The sequence below is a fragment of the Haplochromis burtoni genome, unplaced genomic scaffold (genome assembly GCF_018398535.1).
Source record: "Haplochromis burtoni strain Fernald_Lab_line unplaced genomic scaffold, NCSU_Asbu1 Contig_56, whole genome shotgun sequence".
Lineage (NCBI taxonomy): Eukaryota > Metazoa > Chordata > Actinopteri > Cichliformes > Cichlidae > Haplochromis > Haplochromis burtoni.
The window spans coordinates 1,834,410-1,853,991 of record NW_024582417.1 but is presented as its reverse complement, the minus strand read 5'-3'; the positions used below and the strand labels follow the sequence as shown (position 1 = coordinate 1,853,991).

Genomic DNA, 19,582 nt, shown 5'->3' with positions numbered 1-19,582 from the left:
AGTCTCAACAGGATCTTGAGCTTTATTGTGAAAGGTTTATGTGGAACATAAACAAGCGGACACGCGATGCTGTTACCGTCGCTGTTGCTAACGACAACGCATAAAAACAAATGCTTGTCTGTCTGTAGTGTGGTTACATTAAATATAAGAGAAAGAGAGAACTTTAAGAAATTAATATAGCCACTACAGTGACCATCAAAACGATGAAAAAATTTTGCCGTAAACAGTTTATTTTGCGACACCACGAAACAAAAGATAGGTAAAAAGAAACATAGACGTTTTTATATCGTCATCCGATATATATCGTTATATTGAACAGCCCTACTGCAAGTAGATGCAATCTAGAAAGTCCCTGGCCCATCTGCTCGCTCAGCATCTGGGAGCGACAGACATTGTTTTTTCTTTCCAGCAGTCTCCAGAAATCCAAGCCAAGATTATGTTTTGGTCTGTTGGTAGTTGTTTATGAATACGTGTGTGAATGCATGCATTTTTTGTTTTGGTCATGTAGACACTACATTTTGTTCTTCACGGGGACTGTTTATCACCTGCATTCATCCAAAGCCTAAAGAAACGTGACGGATTTTGTACAAGTGCAAGCACAGAGTACAAGCAGACTACATGCAAGAGAACTTTTGGTGGCAGAAATTTCGTCTCTTGTCTGTAAATTCTACACATCCAAATCCAGAATGTGTTTCAAAGACATTACTGAATATGCAGTGAGAATCTGGGAATTTGCACAACCTTCAGATAATCTTTTCGTAGATACTTGTTCCGCCTGCGGTCTTCATTCTGATTGAGGACAGGTGGGATCTCAGGCCACTTTGGCTCTGAATCAGACTGATCTGTCTTCAGACAGCCATCAAAGGAGCAGGAGGAAGAGGGCTGTAAACACAAGCAGTTAAAATTAATCTAAAGAAAATCTCTATAAAACTCTGCGCATCTTACAGAGAAGAATGGGAGGCACAATCAAGAAAAAAAACACAAGCCTGGAAAACCGGGCGTGAATGAAACACGGTATGTTTGCTTTAAAGAAAGTAAGTTGGTACCTGTCCACTCAGCACTGACGCTCCACTGCTTCCTTCATCTAAAGAGGCACTGATATAACAACACAATAACATCACAAGATTTTGTTTGACATTCAAATACCATGAAGTTATGTTACATGCAACTAACAAAAGAGATTAGGGTCAACAAATATTTGGAGACAGGGAGACAAACTGTGCATGACTCACACCGCCAGTCACGTTTTGGAAAAGTTGATGCGTTCTAGAACAAATCTGGCTGCTCTGTGTTACTCACAAACAAATCTGTGTGCAAGACTCCTGTATATCTCACAGCTAAGTGTTGCTGGAGAACACCACCGAGCTGCCCTGTGATTAACTTGAACAACACTTTGGAAGCTAGTAAATCACGTCTGCAGCAGTTTACTGGCCCCGGACATGTTGAGTTCAGCTTGAAAAATGTGAGAAGCAGCTGCCCATAAAGTGGCACGGTCTGACTTTGAGTACAGTTTGGGTGAAGACCCGTGAGGTGATCTTTGTGTGCAAGTTTCACTAAATCCTAAGCAACACTGTTGATTAGTGATTAGTGCTCCCCATTAGTGAGGAGTAGTGATTCTTGTGGACGCTGCCCAGACTGAGGACTCTATCACTTAAGCTGCCAGATAAGACAAGAAGTCATAAAGATTTAAATGCAACAACACACAATTTTAAAATAAGCTAAATAATTTAAATTTTAAAGAAATCAGTAGCGCAGGAGTAAAGCAGGTAACCCTGGGAGCAATCCAAAAATGGAATGGTAAATGGCCTGTATTTATATAGCGCTTTTCTAGTCCCTAAGGACCCCAAAGCGCTTTACATATCCAGTCATCCACCCATTCACACACTGGTGATGGCAGGCTACATTGTAGCCACAGCCACCCTGGGGCGCACTGACAGAGGCGAGGCTGCCGGACACTGGCGCCACCGGGCCCTCTGACCACCACCAGTAGGCAACGGGTGAAGTGTCTTGCCCAAGGACACACGACCGAGACTGTCCAAGCCGGGGCTCGAACCGGCAACCTTCCGATTACAAGGCGAACTCCCAACTCTTGAGCCATGATCGCCCATAAATGATGAATTTTTAAAAATACATTTAAAAAAAAATTAAAAGTAAGGTCACAATAAGTCTTTGAATGATAATGCCAGAAAAAGGAGGTGGGTTTAGATTGAAAGATTTTAGCGTTTTCAGATTCTCTCAGGGACACCAGCAGAAAATTCCATCAGCAGTCCATAAAAGCTAAAGGTTTCCTCCCCAAATGGCAGATTGGCACACGAGGAACGAGAGGGCACACTGCTTCGCACGCTTGTAAGCATGTGAAACGTACTGGAGTGACACCATGAAGTACTTTAAAAACAAGCAGAGAGGATTTAAGAATCAACACAAACTGACAGGTGCAGGGGTGGGTATTAATGTGCTTTCTTAGCAAACGTGAGTTATTTTATCTACAAAAGTTACATCTCTCTAGTTTTCTTTGGAAGCTGAAGACGCACTAGCACAGAACTCACCTGCGAGCGGTCTGAGGTGTGAGTCTCGGTTTGCTGCCGGAGCTTCCAGAGTGACTGAGGAATCTGCAGACGGACATATACGGCAAACAGGCGAACACAAGAACTGTTCAAACAGGCTGAGATTACATTGCACATGCAGAGCATGAAATATTTTTTGACCATGTCACAAAAAAACCCCAAAACCTCAGTACACTGAGTCACCAAACACTGAGTCACAGGAAGTGAGTGCAAAGAATCAAAAATAGCTGCTACTTTATTCTCGTAAGACGCCTGTATGTATGAAATGAATTTGAAAAAGCAAACTGTAAACCATGACAAAAAAAAAATCGCTCTACCTGTGTGCCCGGCCGGTCACTCTCCTCCTGTGAATTAGACTTTCGGCTCTGCAAATTAAGGACCGTCGTCTAAGAAGCCACACAAACAAGCAGTAGGCAAGTCGGGGGAACAGGAGAAGATCAGGAAATGGCAAAAGTGGAGAAGAAAAAGTCAGGTAAAGCTGATATGGGTCTGACTTGCAAAGACAAAAGCGGTAAAGTGCAGTAGGTAGAGATGTGGCGTAAAAGATTGGGCAGGAATGCTGACGCAGTGGATTTGTTCAATGAGTAAACCAAACTGTCCAGTTCACTGGAAATGTAGACTTCGATGCCTGTCTGTTTGCTCTGTCAAACCACTTACAGGACTATTACTTAAAATTTCTATACAGCGGGGCATGTATTAGTCACGGCACATTTTTTATGACTACTTTGCAAAACGCTGGCATCAAACTGATGAAGCTTAGGCAGTAATGCTGCTTTGTTTTAAAAGTCACGCTCAACGACTTTGGAAAGTTTTTAAAACAACTGTGTTTCTTTTAAAAGCTCATGATGTAAGCCTACTTTGTAATGCTTTCCTATACAGAAAATTGTTAGAAAGGAATAGATTAATGAGGACTTTAAGCGGATTTAGTAATGCTGTTGGTATTATAGGCTTGCAGGGAGAAATCGCTGTTAGGCTAACTGCAGAAAGATGTTACATGAACAACACGGATTTAAGCAGCTAAGCAAACGCTGAGGTACCACACAGCTACTGTTATGTTACGAGAGTAGACGTGAGGGCCACACACCTGTTCTGCTGCTCCTGCTGCAGAAGCTGGACAGCAATCTTCCTCAGGTCAAGCACTTCCTTCAGCTCATCGTCCTCTTCCTCAGCTAGCTGCTCCTTATCAGAACTGGGAAAGGTGAGGAACAAAATTACTATCAAGTGATTAATTAGAGATATATCTAGGTGTGGGCACACATCCATTTATTATTTTCTTCATATCCAATTCAGCTTATCCCAGCTGCCACAGGGCAAAGTTTGCCCACCCCCTCCCAAGACTGGTCATCAGTGTGTCGCAGGGCCAGCACATTTACAGACACGTGTGGAATCCCCAGTTAACCTATTATGTTTGTCTTTGGTTTCAGGCTGAGACATGCAGATGATTAAAGGGGGAAACCTGCTGGCACCACTCATCATCGAAGTCGCTGATTGATGTGAATGTCAATGCAATTCGGTAGAAAGCCATCAAACTGTGTCATCACCTAACGCGTCATTTCCAAAGAGATCTCCTTGGTAGTACATGCACAAAAAAAATAAATAATACAAAATGTCTTTTTGTGTGTGCTAAAAGCTCTGCCAAACCAAACACCAGTCTGGCCGCCACTTGCGATAAGAAACAAAGTGAAAGTTTTTTTTCTGTTCTCTCATGCCCCCTCGCTCTTTCTGCGCATGGTTTCCTCTGGTTCTTGTAAATTGCTGGAGTGGCACACCTGGTCTGTATTAACCACTCCTTGGCTCCAGTATAAATACCTAGGTCTTCCCACTCACTTCTCATTAGAGCGGGTGAGCAGTGTGGCAGTCACGCTAAGGCTAACCACTCCTGGTGTTTTCATGTCTTTTATTGGATATTTCTGATTCAGGTTTTTCTTTCAACCCGCTAGCCTTGGGGCACACTGAGCCCAACATCTTGGCTGTCCACTCTCCATATGCCTAACCTCATCACCGGGCTTGCTTCCCGAAAACAAATTTTGCTCTTTTGGTCTGTCTGGATCTGATTTGGGTAGCAATTAGCACAACCTGTGCCAGCTCACCTTCCAGCGAGCGGTTACGTTACCCTAAAAAGTCCGGGGGATGGTGGAAAGTAACAGCATTGCACACACAAAAAAAAACTCACCCTGACTCCTCTTTCCAGCTGTCTTTATCTTTGCTTTGGTGAGACATGTTAAGAACTTTCTCCAGTTCCTGGAACGCACACAGGGACATCACGTCACGTCACGGGACCAAGCACACAGAGATAGATATTCTCTCCCAACGTGTCTTCAAAAGATTTCCCACATTCTTCTCGGTTTTCTAGACTGATTGATGAATTCATACCTTTATACAAGACACATGACTGCTTTGCTGCCCATTGCACTCTGACAGAGCAGGATCCTCGTCCGGGTTGGGCTCTATAAAGTCATAGAGATCCTGATCTGATAGAGGGAGGAAGCATCCGCGTTCATCACATGAACTGTCACATTTTTAGGCACTTTATTCAACAACCCCGTGTCTCTGTTATTGCTTTCAAAGGGAATATGTGATACTTATTTTCGGTAACCTTTGCAAGAGTCCATTTTGGAGAGGAGTGACAGGGCGTCGGCACGGGCTGTCTCTGAAACTTGAGAGTGCAGGCTGACGGTGTCATCGTCTGAAGGCTGAAGGAGAGGAAAACAGAGGAATGGGAAGTCAAGTTTCAAATGCAATCAATTCACCTGAATTATTACTGTTGCTATTTTGGTTATTTAAATGGAACGGGATTAAAAGGGAAAAAAACCACACCTGCAACACGTGACTGTAGCATTTGCCAAGTCACGTTTACAGCCTTACTAAGCAACTTTAATGAGCAGATATATTATGTATATATTCAGTTCCTCCATTAATGATCTTTTGAGTTGCATTTGTAGTTCTTTGCATGTATCCAGACATCCTTCTGAAAGTATCATTGTCTCTTATACTGGTTTGGGTCTCGTCGGTTATTCTCCTGTCACAACAATGAGCTCACACAGTGTTTTGCAGTGCTATAGCTTACAGGCATAAGGGAGGCTACTCAAGTTTTGGAGGGAAGTCCTTTAAATAGGTTATTCAGAGCTGCACATTTCCACCTTCTACTGTCACATCAGTATTTTTCCATTTGGATTTCTGCCACCTTCACAAAGCTTCACGTGTTGCTGCTGACAACCAACCTCCCTGCACATTTGCTTTCCATTATCCAACAGTGCCCTGCAGGTCACATCTTGCCAGTTTGTCTAGTCAGATATTTATGTTGTTTTACCAAGTGTGCTAACATTTACTTCTGTCTGTATTTTTTTTTTTAAACAACAGCCCCTTTATCGTGGCAAATGATAAAGGGGCCAAGCTGCTTCCTTTCTGTGCACCTGCATGAGTGCTACTACCAAAGCCTAACGCTCTTTCCACTCCTTAGATTTAGTGTGATTAACAAGTCGACCACCTATAAAAACAGCTCATATTATATCAAGAAAATGATACGGGTTACCCTTTCATAGTTATATATCTCAATATGTGCTCTTTCTTAAGTAGTAAAATGTATTTATTTTCTCACACAAGAGAAAATAAAATTGTATTCTACTTTCTGGGGCGTGGCTCACCTAGGAGTGACAACTCCCTAATATATAAGTCTGTTTGAGCTTTCAAATCCACCCATCACTGATGAGATCTGGTTTCAGAAAAATATAGCTCAGCTCGAGGCTCCAAAACAGGAAGGCACAAGTTAGTGAGTGATGTCACATGTGTGACACTTGTTTGGACTCTCACCTCTGTTGTAGACAGCCTCTTGTCACCATTGTCACTACCAATTCCAGAGTCAGGACCGTGGTTCTTACTTGGGTAAAAATCTTCCATGCTGAAATTGTGCAAAATGACGTAAATTAGACAGCATTAAATGATTAGATAGCAGAAATGCAATGCATGGTGTTTTTAACAGAATAGAAGTGATAAATAGATGCATTATGATATAATGATATACTTGATGATGGTTGCAAGTAAGTTAGTAAATCTGTCAGCACCTATCTGTTAGTGGTTGCGGTAGGCAACGCTTGCCAAGAGAGGGGAGGTCCAGGGTGTCTGGTTTCTTATCCATCCTACAAGCCTGCATGTTCAGGTACTTAAATATGTGCACTTTGCCTTTAAGACAAATCTGAAATAGATAAACACAAAATGTGTTCTTGAAGTCACTCCAACCACTACAGAGGGAACTACAAGGAAATCCACGCGGGTGGATGGGTTAGATGTACAAAAACAACCACTATTTTTTTTTGAAAAAAATCCATAAATCTCCAATTGTTATGTACATCTGTTGCCACATATGGGCAAAAGCACCACCATAAAGCAAATCCTCATACCTGTGCCGGTGGAGACTGCATAGGGTTGTTGTCTAGGATGATGTGCTGCAGTTGCCTCAGCTTCCTGTAGGCTGGAGGAATCTCTGTGATCTTATTGCAGGAGAAGTCAAGTCGGATGAGAGGCAGGTCAGCCAACTCTGAAAATACAAATAACAAGAAACTGATGTGCACTGCTTCGACTGCACAATCATCAGAAATTTGTATGTGCTGTTAGGGTAGATCTTATAAAAATAGTTTAACAACATCATTAAAACAGAGTCAAGTTCTTGTTTTTGGGCTCTTATCTTAACCCTGAAGCAACCACAATAATTCAGCAAATAAAAAAAGATCATATCTGGTCATATCTGTATCTATAAATATGTTATTACACATTTTTTTTCAATTGCTCTGTTTGTCGTAATGTACTCTTTCCATCCATCTATGGCAGAGGTTCTAATGTTAAGCTTTTCAAAGGTACTTTAATGTAAAAAGGGGTTAACTTGACTTGTGATTAAAATGCATTTCATCCTTCAAAATTAATGGCAATATTTTGCTATGGTTCTTACTTTAAGGGCATGTAGAAATATGGGTAAAAGTATCTCTAACTGCTTTTAAGGGGATTTTTTTAGTTCATTGTGTTGAACACGTGATTTTTTATACAGAATTTTATAAATATTATTAATCTGTTAGACCGGTTTATGTTCGACAATATTTTCACGGACCGGCCTTTAAGGTGTCGTGGATATATACAACAAAATAAAACCAGTACCGGTACAGATTTATTCATAACACACGGGAAAAGACCCACGGAAACCAAGTCAACAATAAAAACGATTAAAAAATAACGATAAAAAAACAATAAAAACCCTCAAAACCATAAATTTCACACCCGATCTTTAACTCTCCTGGCCTGGTACTAAAAAAGCCACGGACCGGTACCGGTCCACGGCCCAGGGGTTGGGGACCGCTGTGTTAGACAACAGCAGACTGCATGGATTTATGTGCCACACGTAGGAATTGCTAGAGTTGGGCTTGTCAATTCAGGTATCCTTAGTTATTCAGACATATATTACTATAATTTATTAAGTTGCCTTCTGCTATGTTTATCTGTGCCAACAGTAACAAGACAGGCAACACAAAACATAAAAAGCACAGTTGTATCTCTTGGCTGCGAAAGTCTGGCATAGATGCCAAAATGTCTCAGTGATGCGCAATCAATGCGTCTCAAGTGAAAGAAACACACAGAGAGCTTCATGAGTGATGGATTTACCATCAGGCAGCATGTGAAGACTATTCTTCCTGATGTTGAGTTCTCTCAAGGCTTGAAGCTTTCCAACTTGAGCAGGCAGCGCCTGGATCTCGTTTGAGCTCACGTCCTGAAATCCAACCCAGCAGGGGGAGGCAAAGAGTGAGAAACGGAATTATTAGCGTTCACTCTCTCACCTCTCACACACACATACATATAGAAAAATGGGAAATGGGTGCAGCAACTTACTGAGACATGCAAAGAACATAGAAATATAGCATAAAAGGCAAAGGCAGAGTTTGTACAAATCTATTGAGCTTGGAAGTCCATATTTAGTATGACCACCTTTATTCTTCACCACAGCCTGAACTCTCTTAAGGCAGCTTTCTTGTCATTTCTTTAAGCAGTCCTAAGGCATAGTTCTCCAGGCTTCTTGAAGGACAATAAAAGCTCTTCTTTAGGTTGGATCTTTTGTTCTCTTCTCTGTCATGATCATCTCGCACTGCTGCAGGTAGTCTTTCAGGCCTGTCACATTTTCTTTTGTCATCACTTTGTCCAGTTTTTAAGAACATACTGCACACCATGCTGAGATATGTCAAGTTCTTGGCTAATAGCTTATTGGGAATCACCTTGTTGGTGTAAAAATACAATTTTATGTCTATTGAACTGTGTTATCTGGCATTTTCTTATAGATTCAACTAAATGAATTGGAACAAACGATTGTGTTTTTGTGACAGGCTGCTAGTTAAAAAGTGCCTAAAGACACAATTTAAAATCGATTCTTTGCTAAGTTTTCTGTTATGTGTAGACAGAACACTGGTGTATGTGCCTCAAGCTCTGTACTGTATACAAAGGCTGATGTATACAGGCTGCTCACCAGTTCCATTAAGTCTTTGGCCTTGCCAATCTCTTCAGGGATGGACACAAGCTTGTTGTTGCTCACAAGCAAAACCTTCAGGGGAAGGTTGAAAAGGTATTTCGGCAACACTGTCAGAAGATTTCGGCTGCAGAGAAAGACAAAACAATGACCTGCATTTAAAATAGCATACAGAAGCGTGTAACACCGAGACGATGGTGACTGGGAATTGAGTTGTAGCAAAAGAGGAAACATCTCTTTCGCGTGAGCATTTTCACCCTGTAAGTAAGGTGAAAGGGGAACAGGCACTTTTTTGGCATATAACTGAATACCAACATTCACTCCTTTTGTATTCAATTAGAGTCTGAAACAATAATAAAAGTATAGTGTTAGCAATGGCTCACCTGATGTCCAGATAAGTCAGCATCTGCAGATTGATAATAGCTTCTGGGATGCACTTAATGCAGTTGTGGTAGAGGTTGAGTGACTCCAGGGGGGCAAACAGACACACTTCTGGGGGGATTTCTGTGAGACGATTCTTAGACAGATCTGCAAGGAGAAGAAACAGAATACTTGTGTGCATAAGCACACTGGTGACAAACTCATTATAACCCTTTAACATCAGTTATGTGTGCTTTTTGCACAAGAAGCCATTCCCAAAGCCTCGAAACACTGATCAATACATATCTGTGACAGAGCAGTAGGAAACGTAGCTCTTCATCGAACGTCGGTCTAATATTACACCAGAGTCTTGGGCTTTATAGGTTTGAGTGCTGCCGGCGGGGTCATACGTCAGTATTTCCAGCATCGATCTCACTGGGAGTGGCACGTTAATGGCTTTAGATTTGTATGAATGAGTGGAGAGTGTTGGAACTCATCCTACATCTGTCGGGTTTTTTTTTTGAAAGACAAGTTAACAACAAAATAAAATAACCATAATTTTTTTTCTGGGTTACTTTTTGAAGAGAAGAATCAGGTTTGCTGAGGCACAGAATAATTTATTTAGGATCCTTTATAGGATTTATCTCTTTTTATTAAAAGAACGGTCAAAAGTGAATGAGTTCTATGATTGCATTTAACTGAAATAAGTCTTTTTATACAAATTCAACATATTTGCAATCATGTTATGATATATAATAGAACAATACCAGAGTAAACAACCATACTATCAACTGTTAAGGCTATAATAGCATGGCAGCATATCACAATGGCTAAATTGTTTTTCATGTTTAAGAGCTTAGTTCACCTTCACTCATATTAAAACCCACGCCAACAGTTTAATGTTAAGAGTTTTGCATGCATTTCTTAGTTAAGATATCAACAAAGTTACAAGGAATTCGTCTTAGGAGTCACTGTTGTCCCTTGCCAAATTCAATGCCAACCCATCTCAATCCTGTCACGACATGTCACCTACAGTAAAACACCCGGTGCCAACTTCAAGGTGTGGCTAGAAAGGAAAATGAGTATGAGTCACCTTCTGGTAACCACAAATGGCAATAACAACTGTTGACAGTACAGCTAATGTGACAAATTCTCCTAAACTTGTCAAGCTGTCTGTTGTGTCGCCTGATAACACTGAAGTTAGCTTCTAAATTGGCAGAAGATGAATGTTTAGCACACAGATTTGATAAGTAGGACACTTTCGTGTTTGCCAAACATATCTGTACAAACAAATGAGGTCAATTTTACCATTTTTATGTCGACCGAATCAGACGAGGCCTTTCGTTCAAGATATTTTGTGTAAACGACAAAGCGACAGCAGAAGTAGCGGTTAAACACGCTCTGTTTAAAAGAAAATAAAGAGTTAAGCTATGCTTCAATTGATCACAGGGCATATTTACATTTTGTTGGCAGGTAGCAGTGAAATTTAATCGTCATGTTTCAGTGGATGAACCTTCCTGTTTTCCTCTTGCAACATAGGTTGAAGACTGAGCCTCAAAGACCATCAGCAGTATATAGGATAAACATTATTTAATATGACTTTCCAAAGTAAGTATTTGGAATACATGTGGAAATTCTGAATGCTGGCTGAGGACACGCTCTGTTTAACCGCTGAAGGCAGTTTGCTAAAAAAAAATCATAGCCATGCATTAATGAGCTACATGCATGTGCTTTTGTTCTGCAACAGGAACATGAATGTAATCTCTGCATCCACCCCCCATTTTTATCTGCCTGCTGTAATGAAATATTTAGAATTCATCCCAACAACGTCAAATAAAGGAAGCATACAGATACAGATGCTTAAGCTCATTATGCAGATATCTGTCCTCAGCCAGCATTCAGAATTTCCACATGTATTCCAAATACTTACTTTGGAAAGTCATATTAAATAATGTTTATCCTATATACTGCTGATGGTCTTTGAGGCTCAGTCTTCAACCTATGTTGCAAGAGGAAAACAGGAAGGTTCATCCACAGAAACATAACGATTAAATTTCACTGCTACCTGCCAACAAAATGTAAATATGCCCTGTGATCAATTGAAGCATAGCTTAACTCTTTATTTTCTTTTAAAGGTCTTTAGATCGTGCCCACATTTCCGCTTAAATAATCACTGACCCCGTGCACTTTAACCAGAAACACAAGGATACTTGTAAGGTTACCTTGCACTGCACTGAATTCCCCGTCAAACACTTATTGATTCAGTGCCTATAAATTATGTGTGTACGTGTCTGCGTGTGTGCTGTTGGTATTCTACTCGTGTTTCACTAACCTAAATCTGTTAACACAGTTACATTATGAGGATGTCTGCTACAAAGTAACATAAATCACTACCTACTAAGATTAATGCCTTTTTAAAGGTTGGGCAAATAGAAGTTTAGATCAGAGGAAATTGACAGTAAGTCAAGTTAATGTCCTTTAAATTCTTTGAGAATGTGGACACATTGGCACATCACTTTTCTAAAAGCACCTTACACCGCAACCTGAGTCTTACAACTCTGTTTTTCTACTGTGCACATGCTCACACACGGATAATACACCAGGGTTTGGTGTAAGGGTTCAGTATCGTGGCAAGGACATTTCAACATGAGGAGAGTAGCAGGGGGTTAGTGAACAACCCGCTCTCCCTCCTGAGCCGTGCGTGTCTGTGTCAGTGTGCGTGTGCGTGCACGCGTGAACAATCTTGTCTTGTGAATTATCTCTGGGTGACAAGATAATTAGAGTGAGGAGCTGCTGCTGCGGAGCTCCAGATAAACAGAAGGCTTTCAATTATTCTGTCCCACATAACCAAAGTGCGCTATCCTTTGCTTGGGAAAACCAAACACTGCTGCGCCTCCATCCCCTCATTATGTGAAATTACATATAGGCACCACTATTTATTAAACAACTGAGCTACAGTATAAAGGTTTTAATGAAACTAAATTCACTTACCTGCTATTAAATGTTACTGTTTAGTATGAAGGATATCGTATCTAGTATTTAAATATGGGAAGTAAGGCCTTTATTCATTCATCCCCAGTGCAATGTAACACCTTCTCTACTTTTACTGAAGGTTGTTATCAGCTATGAAAAGAAACTGACCCGAATTGTATTGAAATGGCCTGATTTACCTGCATTTTAACATTACATACTATATGTTGAACCTTTCGCCCCATTCGGTCAGATTACAAGACAGTTTGAGGAGAACAAAACCGCCTGAAGAATCAGACAAACTGAAGAATCAATAATAAACTAGATATTTGTTCCATATCCTTTATATCAGATGTCAGTGTCCTCCGTGATCTTAGTCATTATCACTACTTGTCGGACATTTGATTGCAGAAGTTATTGTCTGGAGGGATAATTCTTGTTTTTGTTGTTTGTTAATTAATACCAGGGAAAAGAGAAAGTTGCATTTATTACATACATACCACTAATACATGAAAGCAGATTGGCTTTCTGGTGCTACTAGTGTGATCCCTAATGTGGCTTCTCACAATAGCATTTAAACAAAAGTGCCACTAGTTGCAGCAAAACTAGTGACTAGTCAAACTAAAACTAGTCAGTTAAAATGACCAAACGTCCAGACAGTGGTTATAGGAAACTAAGGTCAGATAATATGGATTTAAAGCTCAAGCAGGTTTCCACAGATAGGCTCTGACTGTGTAGTTGTCTATGGGCTCTGACAGCAGTCAGTAAGCAGAAGTGAGAAGCAGACTATGACACAGTCAGCAGCACAAAGGGAAAAGAAGCCAAAGGGTTAAGGGAAGCAGAAATTACCACATGGGGAAAGACTAAAGCTGAGGTCACAAGGTATACACGCTTTCCATTAAGACTAAACTCTGCCTCTCCCTCAGGCTTGGACCTTGATGCTGTAACCCAGCTGCATATAGTCAATTCCCCCATCTCCCTCCACACCCTAATCTGGTCCCACAACTGGGTATTCTGTGTTAGTAGTTGAATCATCTGGGTGATGGGGGAGCTGGGGGGTAGGTGGAGACAGGCTTTATATGCCTGTCTATCTTTTCCCACTTTTCCCTCCTCCAACCTAGGCCACGCACCATCTGCAGCGCACAGTGGGTCTTTAATCCACCTGCTTGCAGCCTCAAGCTCCCACAGAACAAGGCCCGCCAGGCAGAGAAGCACTCCACCAAGGCTCCACGGCACCATCAATCTATTCATTTGTGTTCGTAGTGCAGATGCTGCTTGGATATGTCCTTCCGTGACACAGCAAAATGAATACTAATTGCTTTCTTCTGGAGCAAGCAGTGAGTCTCTGATCAGCAAGAGACTGATTTTGAAGAGAGGATAAAAATAGCTTTAAGTTGCTATTTAGAAATTCAGCTTGTTATCACTAAGTTATTTGTCTCTAAGCTGCAGGAAAATGAGCCCATCATACTCTATTTACTGTATTCTGTCAATAATGCTGCAGGATTCAGTTTAATGAAAACATGGAAGGTGCATGTCAAGGAGATGATTAATTGGGGTTAATTAATTTTCACCCTGCAGCAGATGTGCCACAGCCACTATGGCTGTCAGGATTTGGGTGTGGTCCGGTGCTGCGGGTTGGACCGTGCAGAGTGCTCTTTGTGAGATTTGGCCTTAGAGATCGGGTAGTCTCTTGATCAGCTGCGTTTGTTCAGCTACTGTGCAGGGGTTGTCCGTGAGAGCTTGTAATCACCGTCAGGCACTAACGCGGTCCAATTGATCCATGAACCGCATCCTTTGATCTCTGCCCAATCCAGATGCTTCAGGATTGGGCAGAGACATGCTTCAGCAGCACCCGGTGTTGACAGACACACAGACACATTAATATTCAAAAACATTAATATAGATATAGATACTATAGATGTGCAGAAACGGCTTCTTTCCCTGGACCATTTGGTCTGTAAACAAACACTATCCCCCTACACCGCATCCCTGTCCACCCACCTACCAATCTGAGCCATGGTCTTAGTAACCCTCATCACTCAGGCCACTCACAAGGACTCTACTCAGACCAAGTCCTTTGCAACCTGATCTGTAATGTGTGCCTTTCCCTTGTTTTGTATATATTTCTCCTGTTTGTTAGTTATTCCTGCTGCCTTACTATTTTTATTTACAGTAAAGGGCTATTCTATTCTATTCTATTCTATGATCATAGGCTTTTCAGACATATAATAGTATTTGATTTTTGTTCAAACTATTTATTATACATTTAGCGCCTAAGATATTAACCCCAACATTAATTTTTCACTGAGTCTATTACACCAGAAATTAATTGAATGAAATTAAATCACATGTCAAGCATTTGATTCATGTTCCTATTTTTAAATGAAGAAGCAGACACTCTGGTTGTGTCACACTACACAAATTTGGACACTACAAATGTCTGATTGGAAAATTCAGTCATGCCACATTGTTCCTGTTAAATTCTAACACATCCTACTTTGAGACGACACTAAAATAGTCACACTCTGTTATATGACACACACATTTCTAATTTACTGTGGTTATACCTTCATTTGTTGAGCTTTTTGTCACGCACATACGCCACGCAGATAAAGCCTAGCTGCGAACTAAAAGAAAAATTCTGTGAACATGTCCTTGGTGCCTTTTTAAAATGTGAATGTTACTTCTGTTGAACGTGTTTGTAACTCCAGTGCTTTTTAAGCTGTTGCTTCACAGAAAAGAATCAATTAGAGACCACCGTTTCATTTTCTGATCATTTTACATTCAAGTCTAAATGTTTAACAGTGGCATCATTAATATACAGGCCTGCGTCTATAAGCCAGTCTAGGCGTGGGTGAGTAAAGGCCTTTATCTCTGATATTTTTCAAAGACTACCTTCAACTAAAGGACACTAACAATTTTCTCAAAAAGGGATTTAAAGGAAAATTTTATGTTGTGTCTCATATATAAGACATAATTATGGGACGACTCTGTTGCCCAAAGCGCTTGCTTTTCTGCACAGGCTTTCAGGAGAGACAGAGGATGTTTGATTTAACAGAGCACAGAGAATGAGCAGCCTTTGGGGGGCGTCAGCCTGCTTGAACTTTAATGAGCTGTGGCGCTTTCAGTATTTACACTGGTTGATTATTAAGGCAGAGAATGTTTGCTTGATACTTGTGGAGGCCGTCCTTGAAGAGTTTAACTTATAAGGAATGCAGCAGCACCTTGTGAGATTTACTGTGCACACAAAGTCCCACAAAATCGAATAAAGAATGCCCAAGTTGCATTTTGGCCCCCTGTTTCAAGGACTTCCGGTATCTTAGTGGGCTTTTTGTGTGAATGAATAGTGGTATTGTAAAGCGCTTTGGGTGCCTTGAAAAGTGCTATATAAATCCAATCCATTATTATTATTATTTTTGGTTTGTTCTTGGCTGTCAAATTATCTCTTTTTGTGACAAAAACTGCATTACTCGCTTACCTCTTCATTTTGGCCATTAAATATTAGATCAAACTATTAGTGGATGACGGAGTAATTAGCCAGACAGTGAAGTGTTTATAGTGTGATGACAGATTAGGTGCAATCTTCAATTGTGGCACAGCCATTAAAAATGGAAGATAAAACCACACACTAAATCTAATGCATGTATTGTTGATTATACCATAAATGAGTCATCATGGTCTCCAAGAAATCCCAATGTGAAATGTCTTTATTAGCATTTTTCCTGAGAAGTCACAGAAACAGCTGGTGTAAACTTGGCTGAATATCTGACAATAACGCACACCTGTGAAGGTACGGTGAAGGCACCTCGCGGCGGTGGGGTAATGGCAGGTAGAGGCATGCTGGGGTTATGAACCAGATAGATGCACTAACCCGCATGCACTTCTACACAAGTTCGGGGCAGCATTCTCAGCGCTTTCCCTGTGGGAAAACAACCCGACTGGAGACAAACTAGCAGCAGCACACTGCAAACGGACACTCTCGTGTGATGTCCGCTCCCTTTTTGGTTGCTGCTTAGCCGTCAGATGAATCCGTTCGCTTTCTAAGAGCAGCAATGCGATGTTATCGAAATAGCTTATCACGAGACATATCAAGAGCCACTTCTTCTTTTTTTAAACGCTTTTCAGTTTTCAGGTGTAACAAATAATGTAGCTTAACAAGCTGGGTCTTAGTTTACAGAGCTGGCACTGTTCAGTGAGGACTGAAAGCTGCAGCAAAGACTTATAAGAAAAGATGCATTAAAGTTAACTTTAAATTGCATCTGATTTTGACTGAGCCAGCAAAAATGACACAGTTTCTATTTGCAGCAGAGATTGCAATTGATGTAAAGGATAGCGCCGTGAGGTGTTGATCTCTCTTCGCACATCTGAAAGTGACACTTCCCTTCTGGCACACCTTTAATTTGACAGAGTGAAATGAAGGCGTGAGATACAAGCGCGAGGCGTGCAGCATTTACAGCACCTGAATTGCACTGGCACAGAAATATAAACCTTCCCACCTCTTCGAGTTATCATCGCTGTTATAATGAGCACTCCAGATAACAGAAGCTGTTTCTAAATTTAAAACGCAAATAAATAAATAAATAAAACTCTTGGCAGATGTTTTGACTGAAGTTCAATGGAGCAAAGCTGACTAGTAGAAGAGCAGATCATTACAAAGACGGCCTAACAGTCTGTAAATAGTTCACCCCAAACTTCCTGTTTTGCGGTTTGTCACGAAACATGACTGGCAATCTGTGTAAAACAAAAAGGCCCTGAGCTCCTCTGGGTTATTATGGTGTGTATTGTTATAAGTCCTGTTTATTCTGGAGAATTAGCACATATGACTATCAAATGAGCAAATTTCCATAGATCTGGGTGGACAAGCCCACTCACAAAACGATTACTAACGACTAAGAACAGCAGAGCAGCATGTAAGAAAATAGTTGGATTATAGCTTAGTACTGGAAGACATGTCTGCTTGTTCAGCAAACCTTTCACCTCCTACCAAGCCCACAAATGATTTTCAGTGGCTGGAGCTCTGTGCATATCGTGCTTTTTGCTTTATTTTTGATTCAGTAATTAAACAAGTCACTTTCAGGTGTGCTCAAAGAAGACTGTCTAGATGTGAAGAGGTTCTGAAATCTTGGAGTAGAAAATTTTAACACCCTGGGGGTACGGGTAAGGGTAAGAGCTGCACATGATGACAGATTAACACCAGATGGTCTATGGACACATCAGAGGAGGAGTCTATCATTTCTGAGATTTGGCATCTTCCACATGCTCATGTTAATGCTTGGAAATGATAAATAGCAAGCCAGTCTTACCAAAATTACCAAATGTGTGCAAAAAGATGAATATATGTATGTCTACCCTAATTAAACGCACAGCCACTGAAGTCAGGCCATTCCCAATAAAACTTATGTATGTATGACCTCACACTGATAACACAGACTGCTGAAAAACGTGACACTAATACTGGCCCACTAACTACGGTTAAGGGTGACCCAGAAAAAGATCGCCCAATAAAGACATGGGTTAAAACAGGAATCAGCCTACACGTGAAACCAAAAGTAAACCCGTGTCTTCCTCCTGTCTGGTACATTACAAGCTACACTATATGGGCATATACAGCCAAGCAACCAAAGGGGCGTGAGGCTGCCAGCAAGTACCCTGCATCTTTTGTCTGATCGTGCCGAATATGAAAAAAGCCGCGCGCGTGTGTGTGTGCCACATGTTCATCACAAATGATATTCATTGAGCAAGAATCACACTCTTCGTTGCCGCAGGCTTCATTCGTGTAGTGCTCCAGCTGCGCCGTGCCGAATCAGCTGCAGCTTGGTGTGCAAACCACTGCACAGCACCTACTTGGGTGCGCCTGCCGTCTCATTCATGTGTCTCGGGGGGCGGGGGGGGGGCCTGAAAGCTACTGGCGTCGACCAACACAACAGCGCACTAAACTACAGATATACGAGCCCCGGTGGACAGTAATTACAAGCAGGATGTAGCAAATGTGCATTTACAGAAGTCCGCGGAGTACACGATATACTCCTATAAATCATGTCACGTTATCATAATCCTACACGTTATTGCGCCTTTATCCACAAAATCGAGATAAAATCCATGCACAATGCGGACATGCTGCATTCATCCACGAGTACGCGTTTTCTGTTTTTTGTTGGTTTACGTTTTGTTTCCTGTAGTCCTCACGCGTGCACACCAACCCACCTGCTTGTGTTGTATCGGTGAGATCGTAGCTCATCCCCGGGTACTCCCTCAGCTTCCTGCCGCTCAGGTTCAGTATCCCCGAGCACACGGCATCCTCCAGAGCCCGGTCCAGGCTTCGGGCCGTGTGGTGCTGCTGCTGGAACGGTGTGATGCCCGGGCTCCAGTGAGGTCCGGTGGGATAGTGATGGCTTTGTAGAGCGGTGACAGCTCCCACGCCTCCCTGACTGGACGCCATTTTTTAAAAGAAAAAGAAAAAAAGAAAAGAAAAAGAAAAAAAAGAAATTACTCTTACAATAATAACAGCGCACAGCGGCAGTTTCTCCGCCCATGCGCATACACGGTACATTCCCAGCACGGACGCTAGGGGATGGGCTTCTGAGGTATTGGTGCTGCTGCTGCTACTACTGCTGCTGCTGGTGATGATGATGATGATGATGAGGGGATATGGTGGCCATTTTGGGCTTTTAACCCTTTTTTCTCTCCATCTGGTAATAAACACCTTTTAACAGGAGACCCAGAATGACACAGGGGGCACAAGCATAGCACATTAATTGGTGCACTGTAGATAGTTATTTAAAAAAATGTTTAGCGTATAAAGGTTTATTATAACATTGAAATAAAACATATATAATCTAACATGTTTCTATAGTACAGCTCTCATCACATTCACTGGATATCACTAATCATTTACTGCTTTACTGCTCCTGGTTGTCTGAACAGTGAGTCAAATAATTATCCTCTTCAGTCATTGTGAAAACTTCTCCACCATCATACCCGGGTCCTAATGGGGCATTCCACTATCCCAGTAATGTCACAGAATGGTGCTAAAGTAAACTGAAGGCTATCCAAAACAACCCTCATGTGCCCTCTCTGAGCTCTGCTAATTACATCTATCTATCTATCTATCTATCTATCTATCTATCTATCTATCTATCTATCTATCTATCTATCTATCTATCTATCTATCTATCTATCTATCTATCTA

At 41.4% G+C, this 19,582-nt stretch overlaps 1 protein-coding gene across 4 annotated transcripts in view; it reads right to left on the bottom strand.

The window, feature by feature from the left end:
• The window catches only part of lrch2 (leucine-rich repeats and calponin homology (CH) domain containing 2), a 35,493-nt gene extending 16,514 nt beyond the window's left edge, over positions 1-18,979 (bottom strand). For 3 of the 4 annotated variants that reach the window (XR_006054409.1, XM_042220868.1, XM_042220870.1), the window contains exons 1-15: positions 18,598-18,979; positions 9,447-9,591; positions 9,064-9,190; positions 8,211-8,316; positions 6,962-7,098; positions 6,626-6,756; positions 6,375-6,462; positions 5,161-5,257; positions 4,938-5,035; positions 4,738-4,805; positions 3,649-3,753; positions 2,882-2,950; positions 2,547-2,609; positions 1,047-1,095; positions 742-882 (exon numbers count right to left, since the gene is read on the bottom strand). Coding sequence is in view for 3 of the 4 variants with exons in the window: in XM_042220868.1 (XP_042076802.1) it covers positions 742-882; positions 1,047-1,095; positions 2,547-2,609; positions 2,882-2,950; positions 3,649-3,753; positions 4,738-4,805; positions 4,938-5,035; positions 5,161-5,257; positions 6,375-6,462; positions 6,626-6,756; positions 6,962-7,098; positions 8,211-8,316; positions 9,064-9,190; positions 9,447-9,591; positions 18,598-18,832 (1,659 nt within the window). In the remaining variant the exon portion in view is untranslated. The remainder of the gene's footprint in view (positions 1-741; positions 883-1,046; positions 1,096-2,546; positions 2,610-2,881; positions 2,951-3,648; positions 3,754-4,737; positions 4,806-4,937; positions 5,036-5,160; positions 5,258-6,374; positions 6,463-6,625; positions 6,757-6,961; positions 7,099-8,210; positions 8,317-9,063; positions 9,191-9,446; positions 9,592-18,597) is intronic. The other variant, XM_042220869.1, reaches the window with a different exon arrangement.
• Between the last annotated feature and the right edge of the window lie 603 nt (positions 18,980-19,582).